Below are 25,204 nucleotides of genomic sequence, written 5' to 3'. Positions count from 1 at the left end.
GCATGCCTCGGACACCAGGCGGCTGTCTGATTTTACCCCCAAATGCGGGCACGGTGTTTACCAAATTCAGGCAGGCGTGGTCCCCTTATTCCAGAGGCAATATCCCACACCTAAGTCACACAAGGCGGGGGGAATGTGTACCACTGACTTCAAGGACAAGTGAATCCCCACGAATGGGACAGCACAACTCCAAGCACGCCACCAGCTGCCTTAAGGACTAGGATCCTAGATGATGCGTCTGCATCGATGCCAAATGAGCCTCTTTGCATCTCCACGATTCCAAACACAGAGATCGATGAAAAAGTGCTATGCGAAACACTAACAAACTTATCTGATGACAAGTTTTTTTTTTCTTCTTTCCTATATACTATTTGGGAGACCCAAAAAGACAGGGAGAAATTAAAAGCCATCCCAAGCAAGTAAGATTATCTTCATTTATCTTTTTTCTTTGAAGATTTTATTTATTTGTGTGTGTGTAAGAGAGAGAGCACAAGCAAGGGGAGCAGCAGAGGGAGAGAGAAGCAGGCTCCCTGCTAGGGAGCCCTACATGGGACTCGATCCCAGGACCCAGGACACTGGGAGCGCGACCCGAGCCACAGGCAGGGGACTCATCCAACGGAGCACCCAGGCGTCCCTGTCTTCTATTAAGCACAGCGTTTTCCTAAACAAATCTAACATCGTTATCTAGACACACTGCTCATTTTTAACCTGCTTTGTTCACGAAAGGCAGGGATTTTTCAATCTAGAAATCTCAAAATTTCTTTTTTTCAGGCCACTTACTTAAAACCAAAGTGAACAAAAAACCACCCCCGTTTCAATGTCTGTGTACTTCTTTCTATTATGAGGAAATACCACATTTTATTTTTCTCACTATCGATATTTAACTAGTTCCCACCATTTTTGCAATCATCTTTCCAGAGAAAATATACAACATACACTTGTCCCACAGACGTGCATGTTGGTTCTCATCGGACCTTCCTTGTGATGCTCACAGCTGACCCCCTTCCCCCGAGCCTGGCATTTCGCCGCTCTTCTGAGCAGAAGACATTCTCCCGCTTGTGGATGAATTCAGCTGAGCCGAGTAAACTGCCGGCGCGGTCTTCAGATTCAAAGACACAACACTCACAGCTCTCCTCCGCAGTGTCAAAACCGAAAAGACTGACACGCTTTAGGCTCATGATCCACTTCTTTCATGGTTATCTTTAAAGGTGCTGTGCTATAAAAGCAAGTATTGATTTTCAAAGCAATTTTAACAGCTTGCATCTGCTTTAAGCATTCATAAATCCACCAGGTTACCAGTCTTATTGAAAAGTCTTCTTCTAGGGGCGCCTGGGTGGCGGAGTGGGTTTAAGCGCCCCTCTTGGATCTGCCTCAGGTCGTGAGACTGAGTCCCACATCGGGCTCGTGCTGCGCGGGGAGCCTGCTTAAGACTCTCTCTCCCTCTCCCTCTGGTCCCTCCCTGACTCCTGCCCTCCTGCTCTCTCATAAAAAAGTTCTATTTGGGCGCCTGGGTGGCTCACTGGGCTAAGCCTCTGCCTTCGGCTCAGGTCATGATCTCCGGATCCCGGGATCAAGCCCCGCGTCGGGCTCTCTGCTTGGCTGGAAATCTGCTTCCCCCCTTCTCTCTGCTGGCCTCTCTGCCTATTTGTGATCTCTATCTCTGCCAAATAAATAAATAAAAGACCTTTTTTAAAAAGTTCTATTCTAATTATTTAAATAATCATCTATTTTTCCTATCTCTACAGAAAGGACAAAGTTCTGAGTGTGTATAGTATTTACATGCTCTTCAGACTTCCTTCTCTGATACTTGAGGTTTGTAACTAAAAAGCAATTAAATTTCAGCACTTAATGCTGACTACAAACAATTCAAAACTGCTTTTAGGTTAGTAAAACTATATTAACGATACAAGAACTACGTAAGTGATACTGAGATACGAACACATGAAGTATGAAATCAATTTTCATGAGAATCATCAACTTCTATTTCAGAAGCAATGAAGACAAACATTTCAAGTAGTATGAAATAGCCAAACATGATAAATAACTAAATGACAAAGGAGACAGGTTATTAAAGGAGAGAGAGATACAATTAAGAAATGTGAGGCTGCAGGAAAAAAACAAAAAACAAAAAACAACAAAACAAAACAAAACCACAACCCTCCCCCCAAAACTCAAGTACCCAGGTGTGTGGTTATCTGGGGCGGGGGAGGGAACCTCTGGAAATGGGATATTTGTGCATTTTAAATGCCTGTCATAATGCTGGATGCTGAAAACGTCTAATTTTGCACGACTACATGTACACATATATACACGTGTGTATTTATTATATATAAAATCACGTTGACGTGTACAGACAATGAACAGACCTCCAGCGCGGAGTTTAGGGGCCTTACAACAGGGTGGGGAGGGCGGTAAACGAAACCTCAGGCAGCGCAGTCACTGCAGTGCTTCAGTGTTTTACCTCAGGAGAGAAGTACGGGGCGGGCGTGGGGCAGTGACCGAAATGAAAGGCAGCCGCGGGCACTCAGCGCTCCCTAACCGTGGGGGGCGATCCTGCTGATGACCCTGTACCCGCTGGCGTTCTACGTGCTTCTGGCTCCTCTGCATTCCCGCAGAACCTTGGAAGATGACACTGCGTTCGAAGCCACTTTAGCTGAAGATACTACTTCACGATCTACTGGTCACGACTGCTTCGGGAGCGGTTTGGGAAGCCAGAGTCCGCACGAGCCTCCCGCCGTTTCCTAGGGCCGAGGGACTGCGACCTAACCCGCCTCCTGCCCTCCCCGTCACGGAGGCCGCGCGGGCTGTCCTCCGCCACGACCCAACCACAGCTTCTAACATCTGGTCTCGCGTGCGTCCCCACTGCTCCTACGCTCGCACTTATTTTCGGTTCCCGGTGACGGGGAGGGACAGCTCCGTCCACCCGCCGGCCGCGGCTCGTGCTCACAGCCCGCGCGGCCGTCTCGAACCCCCACGGCCCGGGCTGCGTGGCCCGGACCTGCGCCGCGTCGGTCACAGACACATACAAGCTTCGGTTCTTTCCCCGGGTTCCCGCTGAGAATGAACGAGATACAGACTTAGCAACGGGAGTGTGACAAGGACTTTTCGGACCGGAAGTACACTTGTGGAATCCAGGCTTTTAGGTAACTAACCTTCAATAGTCACCTCAACTTCGGGGTCCTCACTTGTTTCTGAAGGGACATGCTGAGTAGAATCTTGAAAAAAATAAAATTCTAAAATGACATTCATTATAAAGCACTTTCCGTATGTTCCAACATTGCACTGATTTGTTACTCCAAAAGCAGCCTACAAGAAAATTTTTACTGGCATCTGAATTCAGCTCACAGTTGTCCGGTGACAGTATCTGACCCTTTTCACGGCAAACAGGGATGAGAGAAAACAAAAGGACAAGCGCCGGGCACCCGGGATCATACCAAATTACTGGCACTAAGCACTAATGGACTCAAAACCCTCGGATTTTAGAAGAAGGCGATTATAATGCTGTCACTATTATTTTCCTGCTAGAACTAAAAAATGCTAGGACAGGCACAAAGGCTTTTCTCTCTTGCTTACTATTTCCCCTCTTTTTTTCAGAAACCCCAGGAGTGGTTTACATCATTAAATAAAACCACAATCCACACTTCACTTCGGGGACCTTCATATCAAGACAATGACCGGGACGGAGGCACACAGGATTCTATCCCCGAACTTGATGTGGGACTTAGAGATTTTATTTCTATCTGTGTTACTACACAAAACCGATGTACATCAGAACGTTAGTGCTGGAAAGCTCAGCTAGAGAGTATTCCCATCGACTCTCTTCTCATTTTGCAAAGGTTGAGAGAGTCGTTGATCTGCCAAAGATCATGTTCACTTGTTAGTAAAGGGAAAAAAGACCAGAACCCAGGTTCGACTCAACTCTGTTCATAATGCACTGTGACCAAAAAAATCTCAAACATCAAGTATGTCAAAGCCTAGTTATCTGGTGACAGCACTGGGGACTGCGGAGCAACGCAGACTGCCCGAGGACTGCCGGGGCCGGGCGTGGCCTGCACACAGGTAGCCCCCTGTGGCACACGGACCGCCTAGCTAAAACGGAGATGTTACAGATGTTATGGAGGAAACATCTAATTACCTGTACAGAGTAAGACATCAAAAAAAAAAAAAAAAATTCATCATAGAATTTTCTGTAAAAAGATCTCAAAAAGAAACGTAACTGAATTTGGAAAGCTTAGTCAACATTCCAGGGTCCTTAAGACCTCTCTCTCCTCAAAAGAGGGTAGAAATCAAATTATTTATTTTAAAAAGTTAAATAAAAAGCACATAAAAGAAATAAAAATTTATCGTATAGATTCCTGTTTTATTCCGGGGGGGGAAAAGGCACAACATGACCAGTTTATGAGAGAAATCGTAATTCTAAAACGAGAGTCAGGTACCTTATGCCAGTCATGCTGGAGCTACAGAAACTGCTGAGAAAAAGGAAGCCATTTGGCAAGGTAACAGTTTCACTTAGGATTGAGAGAATTTCAAGAGCCGCACCACAATTCAGTATTTCCTCAGTGCCACAACCAGAGGAGGACTGGCTGGGAAACAGACAGTGAGTTCCACACAGGGCAGTCGTGGGGGTGAAAATAAGCAGAAAGAAAACCCCTCCTTTATTTATCTTATATGGAAATACTACTCTCTTCTAAAAAACGGCACCGTTAAATAAAATGTCTGAGGATGAAGTATGAGCAGAGCCCATCATACTTGTCGGTCTGCGATACTGGAGCCATCCTTTCTCAAGGGACCCCTAACATGGCACAAGACGCTCAGGATGAGAGGGCAGCACTCTGTGCCGTGAAGTTTTACCGACCACTTCCGTTTCTGTGCCCACATGTTTTATCACTCAGTAGAGTAAAATGTGTATGTAACACCTTAGGACTAAAAAAATAAACCTGTTGGCTAAAAAGGCATATTGTAACAATCACCTTTTGGGTTCCAAATAAGGTGTTTTAAGGGTAATATTTCATAGAGAACAAACGTAATACAGATACTGCAAATTAAAAACCCTTGTATCTAACCTTCTGCAGGTGCTTCCATTTCTGTTCCTTCGTTGCCTTCTGAAGAACGGTGGCTTCCTAAAGAGAAAATAAACCACATGTACTAAACCAGTAAAAACTTACACTGAAAGAAGAGAAACTAGGCAACAGCGCAAATCATTTAACACTTAACCATACGACACATACAAACTGATTAATTCTTTCGCAGTTAATTCCAACAATGTGATCTAATTCAGAAAAGACATGTAACACTTCTATTTGAAAGTACAAAGAATTATTTTAAAATGTAAATAGATAAAGTAAACCTAAGTAGGTTTGGGGATTTAATAGTATTTACTATAACTATACAATAAAATTACTGATAGATGTTGGAATGTGAGATACAGAACAATTATGGTTCAAGGTACCATGCTCATCTGTCAATGACGCACACACAGAAACACAATCAGAGTGAATGCTATCTTTGCTCACAGACTCTATTAAAGTCTACACAAACAAGTTCAGGTTTTGCTGTGAAATGTTTCCTGCTTTCCATTTTTACAATGGCGGAAGCTATGGAAACTCAATCCCCATTATTTAATCAAAGTTGTACTAAAAGGAAACTCGTAAGTTAAAATTTAAGATACTACCTTTAGTCTCAAAAGCATTTTAATTCAGGTAATATAATATGCCTGCTTCTAAAAACTGGAACATAAAGCAATGTATCAGGTTAGGCAGTCACAAGGTAAACAGGCTCACCCTACCAGAGCAGAAGCTTACTCATAAATAGGAAAGAAGGAACCTACAACAGAGAGCCACTTAGGATTAATTGCCCAAACTGCCCCAGAATATTCATCCTCTGTCCTTTATGTCTGAGCTGCAAACATGGAAAAAGCTGGAAATCACTGCATTCGTGGATCAATGAATATATATCCTAGGAGTAAGAGTAAGTCACACAGGGGAAGCAAAATCCAATCTGCCTGGCCATCCCCTGGGTACGTGAACTCCAAACGTACTAAAGGTGTGACCCCCTCGGACATAGGTTTTAAGTATATTTTATTTTAATTTTTTAAAGAGCATCAGTTATGGTTTCAAAAACTCCCATTCAATACCTAGTACCTTTTAACTTAAAAAGCCACGCTAAAGTCAAATACTTTGGGTTTCTGAATGTCTAGCTTTATGAAGCCATAATAATCTTGGGGTTCTCTTCCACTTACTCCATATTATAAAAACTCACCTGAGCTCAAATGCTAGGTAAATCTATAAATCTAGAGCCACGGTTTATTCTTTAAGTAACTTTTAAACTATGCTTTCTCAACACACAGTGACCACCCTCCCCCAACACCTTTAACGTTAAGATCTGAATTCATGGAGCCTCTTGACTTTTGACTGTAAAGTCAAAGAAAACAAAAGATGTGAGGTCAAAGGAGATAATGAGGCAGAGAACAGGGCTTCACAGGAAAGGGGGGGGTCAAGTTACGAGACTCTTCCACCCTGATATCACAGAGTGCGTGTCAGCAAGGATTGTGTCCTTTCTGTTCTTTTTTTAAATCTGAAATAAGCAATTGCATTTACAGTCAAAGTAAACTTAAAAAAAAAAAAAAAAAATTCTACTTGACCACAGCCAGAATAGACGTAAAAGTAAAAGCCATCACAAACAGCCTACCATCCTCAAGTTAGGGCACACCATCCAAAAATTCCCAGAAAAGGATTCAATTAATAAATGCAGGGATTTATTTACAAAGTGGTCATTTCACAGATCTTTCTAAAAACTAAATATCAACATGACCTTATCAAATTTACAGTACTAGCTATACAATAAACACCGTATTTCTGGCTATTCTGATATAAGGTATAAATGTGTACTTTACCTTAAATATGAAAGTGTGTCATGTACCCATTTCGAGATTCATTACTAGATTCACAAAAGGGAAAATTGGTTTTGAAAAATTGTTGCTTGTGAAGTTCATTTATGTTTAAAAAAAAGGCCAATACATTTTCTTTTTCCTTTTCCATTTAGAAAAGTAACAATACAGATATTAATACTAAAACACAGTCTGTGCGATATAAAGAACATCACATCAGAACAGTTATGTGCGAAAACGGAAGCAAAAAGGTTATACCTTGCAAAGACTTCGAAAGGGGAAGTTTGTCATCAACATCATCAGTTTCGGAAGGGCCTGCTTTGGAATACAAAGATAATACTTCAAAAGTAATCCCAAAAATATATTTTGGGTCACTTCAGTAAACAGATTTGGGTGAGAGATATGGAGTAATAACAGCCTTTTCATGAACCAAAAAAAAAGGCAAAATGAAAAAAAAATGTATGACAAAATGAATGGTGTCGATGCATGGTCTTAGTGAATGGAAAAGGTGTACTCAGATAAATTCGTTTATAGACAGTCTATTTTGAAATTTTGAAAATGACCAGACATATATGAATTGAATGGGAATGACATGTCTAAAACGGTGGACATGGGTCTTTCTACCCAGTAGATGGCTGGTTTCTAACAGCAAAACTATAACTTTCCACTTCACACAGATTGTAACTGCAGATCTATCACACGAGGTGTATTTCTTCCTTCCTTTGCAAATATTTAGTGCTCGCTTCGGCAGCACATATACTTTACAAATATTTAAATTTCTTTTTGTAATGCTGAAGAAAACTGCTGAATCAATTGTTATACCTTCCTTGGAATCTCTAAATTCATGTAATTAAACTGTCAGTAAGCCTGAATCTCCACTGAAACAGAGAACAAGACAAACTAACAGTTATTAGTTCATAATTCCCTCTTTCCTGCAGATCCATTGGACTCCTTAATAACCTCACACTCTCCTTCCTAGTTACTAATACATAAAGCATTTTGAGTCAACTAAACCTTCATAGAAGGCTATAAAAATTTTGACAACACATTACATGCAATATCAAGCTTGTTAGTGATGAGAGTGATCAATCTGAAACAGACAAATCTAATGGCTACTTAAAAGAAACAATGTTCCCGAGGCTGTGACCTCAAGTCCTGTGATGACTACAAGGAAGAAAAAAAAAAAAACCAAACCAATGTTCTTGTACTAAAATGAATACAAGACACTTCACTAACTCTGAATCCAGCCAGGACCGTATTTTAAGACTTTTGAAAAGTACCAACTCATGAGAAATACCACAAAGACCCAAACTACACCTTATAAGTAAAGAATATGTTGTAGAAGAAAAGTTCAGAGAAAATGTACAAACTGCATTTGAAATTTCAATTAAGAGCAAGACACGGTATGAAAGAGACTTGATACTACACTTGATCTTAGCCAAAAGGCCGAGAAGCGATGATGAAAGAGACTTGAATTAAATGCCAAATTCACTGCTTCCTAGTCCTCTGCTCCTGGGTAAACAAAACACAGAAAACAATTAAATGACAGCCAAGGGTGTTACTTGACCTCTAAGTTCGGCTTTAGCTGCTTTTTCTGAAGTCTGGCTCCACAGTATTCTCAGCATGGTTCTGGTCTCATCTTTTAAAAAGAAGGTCCTCCTTAACATCAAGTACATTCTTGTATAATGTTCAATGTATAGGATTTCTGTTTTTTTTTTTTTTTGATTATTTATTTATTTGACAGAGAGAGATTACAAGTAGGCAGAGAGGCAGGCAGAGAGAGAGAGGAGGAAGCAGGCTCCCTGCTGAGCAGAGAGCCCGATGCGGGACTCGATCCCAGGATGGTGAGATCATGACCTGAGCCGAAGGCAGCGGCTTAACCCACTGAGCCACCCAGGCGCCCTAGGATTTCTGTTTTAAATAGCCTGTTTACTTCTGAATTCTAATTACACTAATTATATTACATTCAGAGAACTTAAGATTATCTGTGAACAATGATAAAGTCCATTTTTGTAAAAGAGTCTTGCTCTGTAAATTGATGTGCTTGGTGCTCAGGTCTACATGCGCCATCACTTAGCTTCCATTTCTAAACCGGAGAATGCGCATTTCCTACTTACAATCTGCAGGTGTTCATCAGCGTGATGGTTTAGTAACTGACTGTCACTTGTTAGAATCTCCCACATGACTGGGGTGCCTGGGCGGCTCAGCAGTTATCTGCCTTTGGCTCAGGTCATGATCCCAGGGTCCTGGGATTGAGACCTGCACCGGGCCCCTGGCTCACCAGGGAGCCTGTTTTTCCCTCTGCCTGCCACTTCCCCAGCTTCTGCTTGCACTCTCTGTCAAATAAGTAAATCTTAAAACCTTTTAAATAATGCTTAAAAACCTTAAAAAAAAAAATCTCCCATGACTGAGATCTACAAATTTTAACAACTGTGTCAAGTCTTTATTTCCATTTTAATCTTGAGACTATACTGTAAGGTATATACAAAGGTGTATGTTTGTGTGTCTGTGTATATACTATACAGTACACATTAATAACCACTGTATCAACCACTATAACAACCCATGTAGTTTAACTTTCTATACCTATTACTTTTTCCTTCTTTGGCCTCAAATTAATATTGTTAAGCTTGACTTCTAGTAGTTATATGTGCCCAGGAGACCTTCACAGATCACTATCCTCTCAAACTATCTATGTTTAATTTTAGCTATGTATTGCTTTAACACACACACATACATTTTATTCATTCTAAGGACACTCAAAATGCAAGTGTTATCTACACAGTCACGAAATCAAACAGTCCTAACGCCCCCATGTGACGACCACTACCCTAGAAAGCACTGGCAAGTGCACAGAGATATTTAGGAGGCTATTTTAAAATGCTGAAAGTTTTGGAGGAAAACATAAATGTCCAATGCAGAAGAATGAACAAATGAATTACGTATACTGTACAACAATACTATTAAATATACAAGTGATAAAACGAGTTCATCTCAAAAACTCAAACCAAATGAGGGACATACAAGTTGCTATGTACATACTAACATATATACCGTGATACCATTTGTGTCAAGCTTAGAAACTAGCAAAATACTAACTATAAAACGCATGTGCATGGAAATACTCGAGAGACACGTCTGTGGGAACAGATAGGTAGGAAAGGCGTAAGATCCTTCTGGCTAAGGGGCAGCCTGCTGGCTTTATTTCAGCTCGGTCAGGACCGCAGGGTCCGGCCTAGACCGCACATGGAACCTGCTTAGTATCGATCCTCTCTCTTCCTCCCTTTGCTCTTGCAGCCCCCCCGAGAAACCCAAACAGACCTTTACTGATAAGGATGACCCTCAATTTCAAGAAAATGGTTAACTTGGAGGAACAGAACAGAAAAGTAGAGATTTGGGAGAGCCCAAAGAAGAGGGTCAATTCCGGGGGGGGGGGGGGGGTGTCAAAAGACGAAGATGCCCCAAACCTGGGCAGATGTACGTTACGTCTTTAGGTTTCAATATTTCACTTTAAAATAAAGTATTTTAGAAATACATACAGCAATGCAAATAAATGATCTGCAAGCACACCTAACAATAGGTCTCAGAAACCTTGCTGAAAGCCTAGGGGTGTCCAGCTGGATCATTCGGTGGAATAAGTTGATTCTGGGGTTGTGAGTTCAAGCCCCAAACTAGGTGTAAAGATTACTTAAAACAAACAAACAAACAAAAAACCCAAATAAATAAAAATAATTTTTGAAAAACCGAAGCCTAAAACAGTACATGCAAAAGGATTCCACCTACATGAAACACAAAACCAGACAAAACTAAGGTAGGTTGCAACAGGTCAGGAGAAGGGTCACCACTGGAAGTGGCTGCCTAGAAAAGAGCCCAAGGGAAGGAGCTTCTAGAGACATTGGCACCTAACGACAGCCCTTCCAAAAGCACGAGGAAACACGGACCCAGGGTCAGCCGGGGATGTCAGTGCTGTTTAGAATGGCTCGAACAAGGAGACAGAAGTAGCCGCAGAGACAGCAGACTTAAAGGACTATCAACCAACCTTAACAGAGTTAAAATAACTGAAATTATGAAAAGAGTATTCTCTAACCACAAGAGAAAGAAAATGAGAATCAGTAACAGAAAAGACACCGAGGAGTCCACTAGTATGTGCAGATTAGAACTACACACTTCTTAAAAACAAAAAACAAACAAAGAAAGCCAACTACACACTTGTGCTATGACCCACGAATCACAATACTGGGTCTCTCCCCAAAACATACAAAAGCACTAATTCAAAGGGATCTATGCACCCCTATGTTTACTGCAGCATCACTTACATTGGCCAAATTACGGAAGCTCCCAAGTGTCTATAGATGGATGAATGGACAAAGAAAATGTGGAATCCAGAGAGAATGGAATACTACTCAGCCATAAAAAGAATGAAATCTCGCCACTTGCAATGACATGGGCAGAGCTAGAATATTGTGCTAAGCAAAGTCAGTCAGTCAGAGAGAGACAAATACCCTATGATTTCACTCATATGTGGAACTTCAGAAACAAAACAAACGAGTAAAGGGGAAAAAATAACAGAAAGACAAAGGGAGAAACAGACTGCCCTAGAATGAGGGCAGTTTTGATGGCCGCAGTTAGGGAGATGCTACAGGTATCTAGTGGGTAAAGGCCAGGAAAGCTACTACACCTTCTGCAACTCACAGCATAACAGGGATACCCACAGCAGCGAACTGTCTGATCAAAATGTCAATATTGGGGCGCCTGGGTGGCTCAGTGGGTTGGGGCCTCTGCCTTCGGCTCAGGTCATGGTCCCAAGGTCCTGGGATCGAGCCCCGCGTCGGGCTCGCTGCTCGGCGGGGAGCCTGCTTCCTCCTCTCTCTACCTGTCTCTCTGCCTATTTGTGATCTCTGTCTGTCAAATAAATAAATAAAATCTTAAAAAAAAAAAAAAAAAGAAAAAGTCAGTATTGACAAGCTTGAGAAACCCTGAGCCAGAGCAACCAAGAAAAACAGACACAAATTTAAAAAGACTGAAAATGAGAGGGGCATCACTATAGACCCTGAAATATTGAAATTAAAACAACAACAACAAAAATGCTTAAGGCAACGTAGTCAGATTCCCTTAAAAAAAACAAACAAACGGCTTAAGCTCAATCAAGACTACGCAGGGGCGCCTGCGTGGCTCAGTGGGTTAAAGCCTCTGCCTTTGGCTCAGGTCACAGTCTCAGGGTCCTGGGATCGAGCCCCACATCAGGCTCTCTGCTCAGCGGGGGGCCTACTTCCCTTCCTCTCTCTCTGCCTGCCTCTCTGCCTACTTGTGATCTCTGTCTGTCAAATAAATAAATAAAATCTTTAAAAAAAAATAAAAAGGGAAGAAGAAATACATAACCTGAACAGCCCACAACTATTATAAGAAATTTAAAAATCAAAAAATTGACTGAGTTTAAAAAGTTTCCATTATGGAAACCAAAAGGTCTAGGTGGCTTCACTGGCAAATTTCGCCAAACACTAAAGAACAGAATAGTAGCAAATCTACAAAAACACTGCTCCATTACATCACTTCCCAATCCATTCTACTAAGGCCAGTATTAACCAAAACCAGATACAAAGACATTTACAAGGAAAGAAGCCTTCTGACTCATATAGCTTAAAATCAATAATATATAGGAAGAATACATTATAGCCAAATAGGGTTTACTATCCCAGTAACGTGTGGCTGGTTTAACATTTGAAAATTAGCATCAATCACCATTTTAACAAGAGTAAATAAGAAAAACCCATATAATCATCTCTAGAGATGTAGAAGACCTTTTTTTTCTTTTTAAAGATTTTATTTATTTATTTGACAGACAGAGATCACAAGTGGGCAGAGAGGCAGGCGGTGGCGGGGGAGCAGGCTCCCCACTGAGCAGAGAGCCCGATGCGGGGCTTGATCCCAGGACCCTGAGATCACGACCTGAGCTGAAGGCAGAGGTTTAATGCACTGAGCCACCCAGGCACCCAAGAAGACCTTTTTCTTTAAAAAGATTTTATTTATTTATTTATCAGAGAGAGAGCGCACACAAGCAGGGGGAACAGCAGGCAGAGCAGGCAGAGGGAGAAGCAGGCTCCCTGCCGAGCGAGGACAGTGCAGGACAAGATTCCAGGACCCTGGGATCATGACCTGAGCTGAAGGCAGACACTTAACCAACTTAGCCACCCAGGTGCCCCTAGAAAAGACCTTCTACAAATTTGACATCCAATCACTACAAGCACAGACAAACGAGAACTTCTTCAAACAGATGAAAGGTATCTATGAAATCCCCACGGCTATTCTACTGAAAGATCTGGACGGCTACTCTCACTATTCCTGTCCGACACAACACCAGAGGGTCCCAGAGAGCGCAATTAACACAAGGAAAAGGAAGGAATGACATTGTCTACTTAGAAAGTCCCAAAGACTTTACCCACAAGTTGCTAGAACTAGTAAGTGAATTTTAACTGAGTCACAAGATACAAGGTCAGTACCTAAAAACTGGAGTCTCTCTGGACTGGCCATAGTTGGAAGTGAAATGTACAAAACAGTCCTATTTTCAGTAACAACAAAAAACATTAAATATTTAGATGTATATCTTACAAAATGTACATTACAGGATCTCTCTGCCAAAAACAAACCTCTGAAAAAAGAAATCTAGGAAAAGCTATAGAAGCATGGTCATGAACCAGAAGAAGGGGCATGAAGGGAATTAGCCAGAATCAGCTGCACGGACTGACCACAATCTCTACCAGTATCCCTGCAGTTTTCCGAACAAATCACCAAGTTGATTTTTACAACTCATATGATAGATAAGATAAAGGAGCTAAAATAGACCAAATAATTTTGGGAAAGAACAACAATTCTGTAGGACTCCCACACTCTGATTTCAAGACTTACTGGACGCTACAGTACTCGACACATGTAGAAGTTGGTCAAAGGAGACACGGCGATCAATGGAACAGAGCCATAAAGCTAATGCAAAGGAAAAGAACAGTCTTTCAACAAACGCTAGTGGAAAATCTGGATAGCCATACACTCAGGTTGGAACCAAACATCCTCCACACCACACAAAAGTTAGGCCTAAACTGATCGAAGACCTAAACGTAAAAGTACACAACTTTTATAAAACACAGAAGATACGTATTATCTAGCTCTTACCTTCAACTGCACCTAAAGTACTACATTTCAGGCCATCTCTCCCTCTACAAACATCCGATTTCCAACCCTCATTTTCCAGTCTTCACCTTGAATCACTCAGCCTACAGTCTCAAAAGGGGACAGGAAAGCTTCTATACTCGTGGCTGAAAATAACACAACTCTGAACAGGCAGTAACCAAAGATAAAAGCAGACCTTTTTATTGTAAAAATAATCTGTGTTGAAAAAAAGACTATTTCATTCAACAGTATTTATCAAATTTATGTCCATGTATTAGGAAAGTACCAACGGCTACTTTAATAAAGGCTAAATTTTTTCCAAAATTTTAACTGTTTAATTAAAACTCCACAGAACTGTCTCAACCTGTTAGCCATGTGATTACTAACATCACAAGAATAAAATGTGCAAAACTGACAAAAAAAAAATGAAATTCACTATTAAAGTTTAATATATGTACATAGGTATTCACATGACTGCAAATCAGAATAAATTCATTCATAAAACTTTCACAATGCTCCAGAATTCATAAGAGTTTATCTTTTTAAATGAGCTACAAGTAGCAGGCAAATGGCAAATCACAAGTAAACGAGGTCTCTAAGACACTCACTAAAATGGCTAAAAAGAAGACGACTGACAGGACAAGTGTGGGCAAGGATGTGGAACAACTCGGAAGTACTCATACATTGCCGGTGGAAATGTAAAATAGTACAAGCACTGTGCAAAACACTTTGGTGGTTTCTTACAAAATTAAATACCTACCATATGTCCCAGCTATGCCATTTCTAGGAATCTACTCAAGAGAAATGAAGGCATATTTCCATACAACAATTTGCACAAAAATTCAAAGCAACTTTGTTTTTAAGAGCCCCCCAAAGCAGACACAACCAAAATATCAATATACAAAGAGATAAACAAACTGTGGCAGACAGACATGCAATGGAATAATCCTCAGCAACAAAATGGCATTAGTTACGGATATATGTAACACTGTGGATGAATTTCAAAACAATTATGTGGAATGAAAGAAGTCACACAAGAAAACAGTACATACTTTATAATGATTCCACCTACAGAAATTTCTTAAAAAATGGAAACTCAAGTCAAATGACAGGAAACACATCAGTGGTTGGCTTGGGAGGGCAGTGAATTGCAACAAAACACAAAGGACTTACTTGAGGGTTACGGAAATGTCATTATCCTGACTATAGTACAGACAGATTTATGGGTATATACAGACAACGACACTCATCAGCTTTTACACTTTAAATATTTTCAAGTATTTTATGCACCTCTAAAAATAAAATGGACTATAAATACAGAAAACATTCTTCTCAACTAAAAGCCAATGATGGGTAAGAGCAAAGTGCATTATCACGCCACAACCTTTAACGAGCGAGCAGAAAGATGTGGAACAAGGTGCGGAATCACGGCCAAGACTTCATGAAACTCTTACCTTTTGTAGATTATTAAGATGATGATAATGGTCACACAGGTCTTTTTTATTGCACAAACAGAATATTCGAGGCTCAGAAGACCTTTTGTGTCTTGCAAATAACACTAGAAACTAGAACTGAATTCTAAATTGTGCCACAACTTTTGCTTGCCTTTCAAGAACATTAATGGCTATTTTACATCTCCCCTGTAGACAGATGACTTATTTCACTGCCACATTTTGGAAATCTAGCTTATTCCAGTGATAAATTATAAGCATGCATGCCAATCAAGAAACAATCCATAAAGCAATATTAAATGAATTTAGGCAATTGGTAAATTTGAACAACTTTTGAAAAGAAAAACGGTATACACAGTATTACCTTGAATGTTATATTGATAGTAATCAGGGTCCTCTGATTCTTCTTTTACTGTCACAGCTGCCATCTCCAGGGAAATACCTGTAAAAGGAAGTGAACGTACCTAATTACACTTTAGGGCATGCAGGTAGACGATGCAGGAAAATCTCTCCTGCCCTAATAATGCAGAGCAACACATACATAAAGACTGTAAAAAGACAAAAGTTTGGTAGGTATAGCAAAGGGGCAAAAATCATCTAAAATCCCAACAAAACAAAGTTCTGTTACTAATTTTCTGAGATTATTTGCTGCTAACTTTTTTCTCGGATTTCTTCTCTCTGGATTTGAAGAAAATCAGTCATACTTCTCTTTTCACACAACATTAAAATGCTTTTACAGGGTCACCTGGCTGGCTCAGTTGGCAGAGCACACGACTCCTAATCTCATGTCCTGAGTTCAAGTCCCACACTGTGTGCCGAAATTACTAAAGGAATTAGAAAGACGTTGACAAACTACTGAAAATCACGTGTAGCGGCACCCGACTCAGTCAGGTATGCATCTGTCTTGGCTCAGGTCATGGTCTCAGAATCCGACTTGAAGCCCCGCTTCAGGCTCCATCCTGGGCAGAGAACCTGCTTAAATTGTCTCTCTTCCTGTCCCTCTGCCCCCTGCTGAAAGGTGGAAGGCAGGACTTGTAAACCTCAGTTGTAATGACTCAACAGTCCGCAGTCAAGATGGCATAACTGTAAACCATTTTCAGAAGATACAATGATTTTTCTTCCCTCCTAATAAATCCCTTTATGAACAAGGGGACAAAATGTACCTTTCTGCCTAACGCTGTGCCTATGGTTAGGACAGATAATTGGACGTGGGCCTCTGTGGCTATAACAAAAGCACACACCGCCCACCTGCACACGCATGAAGGCTCACTGTGTGCGGCTCTCCAGCGGTCTGACCCTGCGCCGGGGCTACGTGACGCGAGCAGCTCGGAGAGAGGATCACCAACTGGAAACAGCCAGGAAGAGCTAGCTTTCCATGCCAAGGGACACTTATCCCTAACGCAACAAGCAATTACCAGCAGGAGACGGGTGTGCTGCCCATGACGGCAGCAGAGAACAGTCTGGAACCCTGAGATACTGCGGGCCGTCCCTTGACCACAATGGTGCTCATCAGTAAAGAGAAAAATGAAAGCAAACAAAAAAGGCAAATCCACCGGGGATTTAGACGCTTCGGGAATGAAGGTTCGCGCGGCCCCAAAGAGGTGAACGGCCTCACCAGCTACCGTCCTGACTGAAGGCAAAGGAAGTGCAACGTAATGGGCAATGAATTCGAGAAGGTATTAATTTTTGTGACAAACTGTAGAAATGTGAACATGTGCCTATTTTCTTCCATGTTAGGAATGTCTTTCTGCAAATGCAACGTATTTGGGATATAAACTGTTCTTCCTTCTACTGTGCATGATTATTTCACAAGTTTTGTTCGGCTTCCGTTACCATGCAGCCTCTTGGAAAACGAATATTCAAATCGGTTGAGAGTGAATCTGAGACACAAGTAACACAGCTCCCGAATGGACACGACTGGACACTGCTAGGTCTCCCAGAGACAGGCACGAGGCCTGTCAGGACCCTGGAAGCCCTCATTCTGGGGAGAGGCCAGAAACGACGGACTGCGTGCGAAAGAGAGCCGCATCCTGCCCGCCGAACGGCTGTTCTGCTCTCGGTAAGCCAAGTGTGTGGAGGCGGGTGCGGCCGGAGCGGCCGGAGGGAGCAGCCAGTGCGGCCACGACGCTGGTGTCCCAGCTCCAGACGCACCCCCAGACCCTGCTGGAGCCTGGACTGCAAACCAGTCTGGCTCCATGCAAAACTCCCAAGGGAGCACAAGAGGGAGGAGGCTACAAGGCCAGAGCAGAGACCGTGAACCGGCAACGTCCTTTTGGCTTCTTGTCCGCATCCTATTCCGGTCAGGGTCACAGACCCTCCGTCAACCTGGAGAAAGCAGACCCTTCCCATAGCAAACAGCAAGACCCAGTGGCAATTTTCCCACCACCACCAGAACCAGTTTTAACACGTCCCCGTCCCTTGAGACACCAGCACCACCCAACGGTCCGCCCCCTCAGCAGCAGTCAGAAGCCAAGTTCTAGGGGCGGCAGCCCATTCCCGGGGTTGCTCCGCAGCTGATACTTGATCATACTCCTCGTTACCAAGCTAGTGATGAAAACCGGCTCATCTTTATGGTGGGTTTTCTCTACGGCTTCTCTCTCCTGACCAGACCATGACTGTTATACCCAAGACATATATACCAAAAAAAAAAAAAAAAAAAAGTAAAATGGAAATATCAAAAGAAATTGCAGAATAAATTGAGAATATGAAGAAATACAACATCAGGGAGAACAAAGAAACCTTGGGGCGCCTGGGTGGCCCAGTCCTTAAGCCTTCGGCTCAGGTCATCATCTCAGGGTCCTGGGATCGAGCCCCACATCAGGCTCCCTGCTCAGCAGGAGCCTGCTTCTCCCTCTCCCACTCCCCCTGCTTGTGTTCTGTCTCTCGCTGTCTGTTTCCCTCCCTCTCTCTGTGTCGCATCAATAAATAAAATCCTTAAGAAAAAGAAAAAAGAAACCTCTGTGAGAGCGCTGCTATTACATCCATACATAAAGATGGTTAAAGAATTTAATAAAACAGGACTTTTCTCAATTCAGCATGCTCATATTTAGATAAAAACTATTCAGGAAATGACTATGTGAATAAAAGAAAAAACGATGTATAAAATGGTGATTGAGTTGCAATCAACCAAAAGCTAAACAGAAAACTGAGATCTCCTGTGGCATGAAAAAGAAAGGGAAAAACCTTCTGTAAAACAGTGTAATCAATTAAAATACTTCCTCCCAATGAAGATATTCAATGCCACCCTTCCTGCACATCTTCCGAAAAACCAGGACTTGGCCTGTACGTCGCATCCACAGAAGTTCCCGTTCTCTCTCCTCAACACCCCTCTCTCACACAAGCACAATTAGTACAGCCTCGCCCTGGGGCGCCCGGGTGGCTCGGGCAGCTCAGGTCCGGGTCTCGGGGTCACGGGACTGGCCCCCGTCGGGCTCCATGCTCAGCGCGTGATCTGCTTGTCATTATCCTCTCTTGCTCTCAGATGAATTAGATCCTTAAAAAAATACATAAATACAGCTCCCCTTTCCCCAACTACCTACCCCCAATGCCAATAGCTGCCACCGAGCAAGGTCGGCAGCTACGTCAGGGAGGCCCCGGGAAGCAGAGGAGGCCGGCAGGACGAGGAGGGACTCACAGGAGGGGCAGGGGACACCAAGAGAGGGCGTTAGGAGACGGAGCTGGATGAGGGGGCGAGCAGAGTGGGGACAGCCCAGCAGGGAGGGTCAGAGCGGCCGTGAGGTAAGGAAGGTGGTGAGGAGCCATGGGTTAGACAACAGGACGGGGGTCACATGAAGTCATACTAAGAAGGTTTGGCTGGCAGGATTCTCACTCTAACAGAAGGGAATTATACAAGAAAAGGAGCAGGGGAAACCCCTGGGATGTCGAAGATCTGTAAAACGTAAACGAATGCATGTGTGTGTATGTGCATGGAAACACCCCAGGCACACACACCGGTTCCCACACATCGTCGCTGCGGAAGCAGCAACATCCCAAATGCAATAAGCACGCCCAGCACGGAGACCCCGTTGTCCTAACACCATTCAAAACGTAACCGGGGCTTCTCGGGACGGCAGACACTAGAGCCGGACTACAGAGAGAGCGAGATAAACCTTGACCACCTCCTATTGCATCAAAGTAAAAAGTTCTTGGGGCTCCTGGGTGGTTCGGTTGGTTAAGTGTGTGCCTCTCGGCTCAGGTCATGGTCCTGGGGTGCTGAGATGGAGCCCCGCACTGCGCGCCCTGCTCAATGGGGAGTCTGCTTCTCCCATTCTTGCTCTGTCTGTCATGTTTCCCATGGTAGGATTTCTGCAGCGAACGAGCACTGCCTTACAGACAGCAGCAGAGTCACCGCCCTCGCACTCCCAGGGGAACGGCAACCAGGACTCCACCGACGGGAACTGCCCGTCCACTGCCGTTTTATTAAAGCAGCAAAGGGTCAAAGAGCACGTGCACCTCAAAATTTAAGAAAGGGGGGCCTGGCTGGCTCAGTTGGTTGGAACTCCCGACTCTGAATCTCGGGAGTTATGAGTTGAAGCCCCATGTGGGGTATAGAGATTCCTTAAAAACAGAATGCTTAAAAATAAACAAATAAAGGGGCGCCTGGGTGGCTCAGAAGGTTAAAGCCTCTGCCTTCAGCTCAGGTCATGGTCCCAGGGTCCTGGAATCGAGCCCGCATCGGGCTCTCTGTGCTTCCTACTCTCTCTCTGCCTGCTGCTCTGCCTACTTGTGATCTCTCTCTGTCAAGTAAATAAATAAAATCTTTTTTAAAAATAAATAAAATAAAATGGTAAGAATTACCAAAGCATCACCTGTAAGAAAGCAACAATTCGGCACCCATGAAGAATCCCTGAAGCCGCGGACTCTAGCTCCTCTTCACTGGGTATGAGCAGTGTCGCCAGTCTGCCGACACAACTTCATCTTTGTTGGATTTTTTATCTCCCTTTCTTAAACAGACTAAGCATTTTCTCTTGCTTCTTGAATCTCTGACCATTAATTTAAATCCAGTACAACAACCCTTCATCGTCTGTCTTGCGAACAGCAATTCTTTGTGTCTCACATGTCCTCTGGCTCACTTTGGCCGACGCTGCCACCCTTCAGTTTTAATTCTTTCTTAGCCAAATGTAGTACTTAGCAATTATTCAAAGGATTACTAACTTTTTCCCCCCATAATGCTTTTAATCTAAACTCTTACGGTATCTGGACTCTTTCACATGTCACAAAGTCAAGTCAGACTCTCGGTATCTTGTTCGCAGTTCTCTAGCTGATTCTCTGGTGTTCTGCACACACAATCCAACCGTCTACAAGTTAATGGTACCTCCACTTCCTAACTACTTACCCCTCATCTGTGCTCGTTTGTCCTAGAAACTGGTAAGAAACTGGTGAAAATGTGCCTCTTTGTCCTACAAAGGGTGCTCCCGTGGTTCGCTATTCATCACAACGAAGGGCTGGCACTTGCAGTTCTGTACGGTAGCCTGGGCAATCAGGTTAAGGACTTCTGCAGTCTTCTTATCATCTACTCAAAGGATATAGTATTTCTAATTTTTAGTAACATGAGAATGTGAGCGTAGAGATTTCCTAATAATATCCTTGTGTTCCTAGATGAACCTTAAGTCTGAAGTTCACTGTATAAGGTGATTTCTTTTAAAAATTTTATTATTTAGGTAATCTCTACACCCAACATGGGGCTCAAACTTAACTGCCCTGAGATCCAGAGCAGTGCCATGCTCTGCCAACTGAGTGAGTCAGGCAGCCCAAGATAACGTTTTAACTAAAGTGAGAGCAGAGTAGGGCGCCTGGGTGGTTCAGTCGTTAAGGATCTGCCTTCAGCTCAAGTCATGATCTCAGGATCTTGGGATGGAGCCCCACTTCAGGCTCCCTGCTCAGCGAGAAGCCTGCTTCTCCCTCTCCCACTCCCCCTGCTTGTATTCCGTCTCCTGCTGTGTCTCTCTCTGTCAAATAATAAAACCTTTAATGAAACAAATAAATAAAGTGAGAGCAGAGTAAAAGCTACATGATGACCAGCTCTGCAACCGCGCAAACTCGGATATAACGAAATTACAGTTGGCTTCCGTCCTGCAAGAGGTCAAACAGGAACGTCACTATTTTAGTGAAATAAAACTGCATTTGACCCAATTAAAATTTCTGTACCCCAGCTAGAGCCTCTGCTCAGGTTTTACAGGGCATATATGCCTTCAATAAGAAAATGCAGTAAATTTCCCATTTCTCACTGCCAATCACCAAAGCTCATTATAACTGATATTCCCAGTAATAATACAATGATTATTACTTTGGCTCAGGTCATGATCCCGGTGTACAGGATCAAGTCCCACGCTGGGCTCCCTGCTCAGTAAGAAGCCTGCTTCTCCCCTTGTCTGTGCTTTCTCTCTCTTTCTGTGCCAAATAAATAAAATCTTCTAAAGAAAGAAAAAAATCTTAACAAAGAAACTGTAATCCAGTCAGGAAGAGCTGTATATTTTATAAATAAGCAAAACCACCTGCGCCCTAGAAATGGACATGACAAGAAAGGAAACATTAAAGTACAACATCCAAGATCATGATCAGTTCTCAAAGAACCTGAACGGTAAAAATCAGTTTAACTAGACAGTCGAAGTGGGAAGGGGAAGTACTGAGAGACAGTGAAATGATCATATCCTTATTGTTCCGTATGTTAACAGATAACAAAACCAAACCTTGAAATAACATGAGCTATGTACGGTGTGCTGCTGGTCTAAGACTGGGATTCAAGTTTAAGGGAACAGAAATATACCTGGTTACCTGCTGTTTGAAAGAGGTGCTTAGGCGATCTGATGGGGACTGGACAACTTTTCAATAAAGGACACCCAAAAGGCGCTGGGGCAGTGGGGCATCCACACACAGAAGGATGAAATCAGACCGTTCCCTGGCAACCCACGGAACAATGAACTCAAACAGGCCTGAGGTTTAGACATAAGAGTTAAAACTGTATAATTCAAAAAAAAAACACAGCAGGGTAAAATTCCTCATGACCTCAGGTGAGGCGAAGAGTCTGGGTTTTCTCAGATGTAACACCAAAGCCCCTGGTGATAAAAGGAACATTTGTAAAACTGAATTGCAACAAAATGAAAATACTTTTAGGTTTAAAGGAACACCATTAAGAAAATGAAAACATGGGGCGCCTGGGTGGCTCAGTGGGTAAAGCCGCTGCCTTCGGCTCAGGTCATGATCTCAGGGTCCTGGGATCGAGTCCCGCGTCGGGCTCTCTGCTCGGCAGGGAGCCTGCTTCCTTCTCTCTCTCTCTGCCTGCCTCTCAGTGTACTTGTAATTTCTCTCTGTCAAATAAATAAATAAAATCTTTAAAAAAAAAAAAAAAAAAAAAAAAAAGAAAATGAAAACATGAGCCACAGAGTAGAAAACTACATTTGCAAAAGATGGTTTCTGATTTAAAAAAAAAACACCTATATCCAGAATATGGAAACAACTTTTATAATTTAAAAAATTTCAATAAAAAGAAAATGGGGGGGAAGGGGAGAAACAAAGAAGGAAATCTTAGCATCTGTGACAACACAGGCCGACCTACAGGGCCTTATGCTGAGTGAAATAAGTAACCAGTCAGACAAGACGAAGACCGTATGATTTCACTTATACGTGGAATGTAACAGACAAAACAAAGGAACAAACAGACTCTTAAATACAGAGAACGGGTGGTTGCCAGAGGGGAGGTGTGTGGGGGGACGGGCAAAACAGGGAAAAAAGATTAAAAGGTACAAACTTCCAGTTATAAAAAAATCTAAGTCATAGTGATAAAAAGTGCAGCACAGGGAATATAGTCCGTGCTGTAATAATGCTGCACGGTGACAGGGGGTGGCCACTCTTAGTATGGTTGAGCACCGAGCCACAGAGAGAATTGTTGAATCGTTACATTGTACACCTCAAACTAGCTTTGCGCAGTGGCAGTATCGTAGCCAATGAGGTTTATCCGAGGCGCAATTATTGCTAATTGTACACCTGAAACTAACATAACATTGTATGTCAACTCCACTTAAATAATAAATAACAAAAAAAGAAAGAAAACAACATTAATTAAAGAATGAGCAACAGATTTAAAAAGACGTTTCATCAAACTAATACAGGAGTAGCTAGTAAGTACATGAAAAATGATGTTCAACATCGTTAAGAAAATGCAATTAAAATCGCAATTCTAGGACTTTCTAAAAAAAAAAAGCAAAACGAAGGCGGCCGTGAAAAGATCAGCAAGGGACAGCCGGGTGTTAGAGGAGAGGCAGAGGACAAGGGAGAAGACAGAGGAACTATCCTGTGTGCTACTACAATAATAGATGCACGTCACTATACACTTATCAAAACCCACAGGATGCACAAGACTGATCCCTAATGTAAGCTATGGCTTTGGGTGATAATGTTTCATCATATTTAATACCCTAATGTGGGATGCCAATTTTGGGAGGGAGGGTTTTCATGTGTAGGGTACAAGATACATGAAAACACCCTCCATATTTTTTGTTCAATTTTGTTGTGAACCTAAAACCGCTCTAAAAATAAAACATCTATTTAAAAGCATAAAAAAAAAAAAAAACCCACACAATGAGATACCACGGCATACTCACTAGAGTTGTTGTAACAACAACAACAACAACAACAACAACAACAACAAAGACAATACCACGTGTTGGCCAAGATATGGAGAACTGAAGCCCCCATACACGGCTGCTAAGAACCTACAGCTACTGTATAAAACAATTTGTCAATTGCTTGTAAGTTGAGCACAGAGTTACCAAAGAACCAGCAATTCACTCCTGGGTATCTATCTACCCAAAAGAAATGAAGACAGACATATTTCCACATAAAAAACAAAGCTGTAGGGGTGCCTGGGTGGGTCAGTGGGTTGAGCCTCTTCCTTCAGCTCAGGTCATGATCTCAGGGTCCTGGGATCAAGCCCCACATCGGGCTCTCTGCTCAGCAGGGAGCCTGCTTGCCCCTCTCTCTCTCTGCTTGCCTCTCTGCGTACTTGTGATCGCTCTCTGCCAGATAAATAAAATCTTAAAGAAAAAAAAGATGTGAATGTTCACAGCCATGTTATTCAGAACAGCCAAAAAGTGGAAACAACTCTAGTGTCCACCAAACGATAAATGTACTGGACAAAGAAAAGGTAGTGTATCTGCACAACAGAATAATCTTCAGGTATGAATTACTTCTGTACACTATGACGATATCGAAGATGAGCCTCCCAACATATGCAACTCCCTAGTGTAGGACTGCACACTCTCTGGCAATGTCCAAGTCACCTACGAAACCCAAAATTAGACTAACGGTGGGAAAAAGCTTTCTACTTGGGCACCAGGTTTCCATTTGGGATGACAGACATGTGCCAACAATACATTATCTCTGCAAAACTCAGCAGGTCTTCAACATCACTGAATTTATACTTGGGGCAGGTCAATTCGGCGGCACACAAGACTGTACCTCAAAAAAGCTATCCAAAAACTCTGTATGAAATAAGAGTACAAACATGACATTTAAAAATAAGAAACTGGGGGCACATGGGTGGCTCAGTGGGTTAAGCCGCTGCCTTCGGCTCAGGTCATGATCTCAGGGTCCTGGGATCGAGCCCCGCATCGGGCTCTCTGCTCAGCGGGAAGCCTGCTTCCTGCTGTCTGCCTGCCTCTCTGCCTACTTGTGATTTCTCTCTGTCAAATAAATAAATAAATAAAAT

General features: G+C 42.6%; 1 protein-coding gene and 2 pseudogenes across 9 annotated transcripts in view; 1 reads left to right on the top strand and 2 right to left on the bottom strand.

The window, feature by feature from the left end:
* Positions 1 to 25,204, bottom strand: part of GTF2I (general transcription factor IIi) — a 106,913-nt gene that overhangs the window by 43,053 nt on the left and 38,656 nt on the right. The window contains exons 9-12 of one of the 9 annotated variants that reach the window (XM_059154646.1): positions 15,863 to 15,940; positions 7,145 to 7,204; positions 5,064 to 5,120; positions 3,153 to 3,233 (exon numbers count right to left, since the gene is read on the bottom strand). In XM_059154646.1, coding sequence (XP_059010629.1) covers positions 3,153 to 3,233; positions 5,064 to 5,120; positions 7,145 to 7,204; positions 15,863 to 15,940 — 276 coding nt within the window. The remainder of the gene's footprint in view (positions 1 to 3,152; positions 3,234 to 5,063; positions 5,121 to 7,144; positions 7,205 to 15,862; positions 15,941 to 25,204) is intronic. The other 8 variants (XM_059154648.1, XM_059154647.1, XM_059154649.1 and 5 more) reach the window with 8 other exon arrangements.
* LOC131820238 (U2 spliceosomal RNA) lies at positions 8,232 to 8,344 on the bottom strand (annotated as a pseudogene).
* LOC131820252 (U4 spliceosomal RNA) lies at positions 23,413 to 23,541 on the top strand (annotated as a pseudogene).

Source organism: Mustela lutreola, chromosome 17 (assembly GCF_030435805.1).
Source record: "Mustela lutreola isolate mMusLut2 chromosome 17, mMusLut2.pri, whole genome shotgun sequence".
NCBI classification, from domain to species: domain Eukaryota; kingdom Metazoa; phylum Chordata; class Mammalia; order Carnivora; family Mustelidae; genus Mustela; species Mustela lutreola.
The sequence above is the reverse complement of the archived record's forward strand: the minus strand, read 5'-3'. Positions and strand labels throughout refer to the sequence as shown.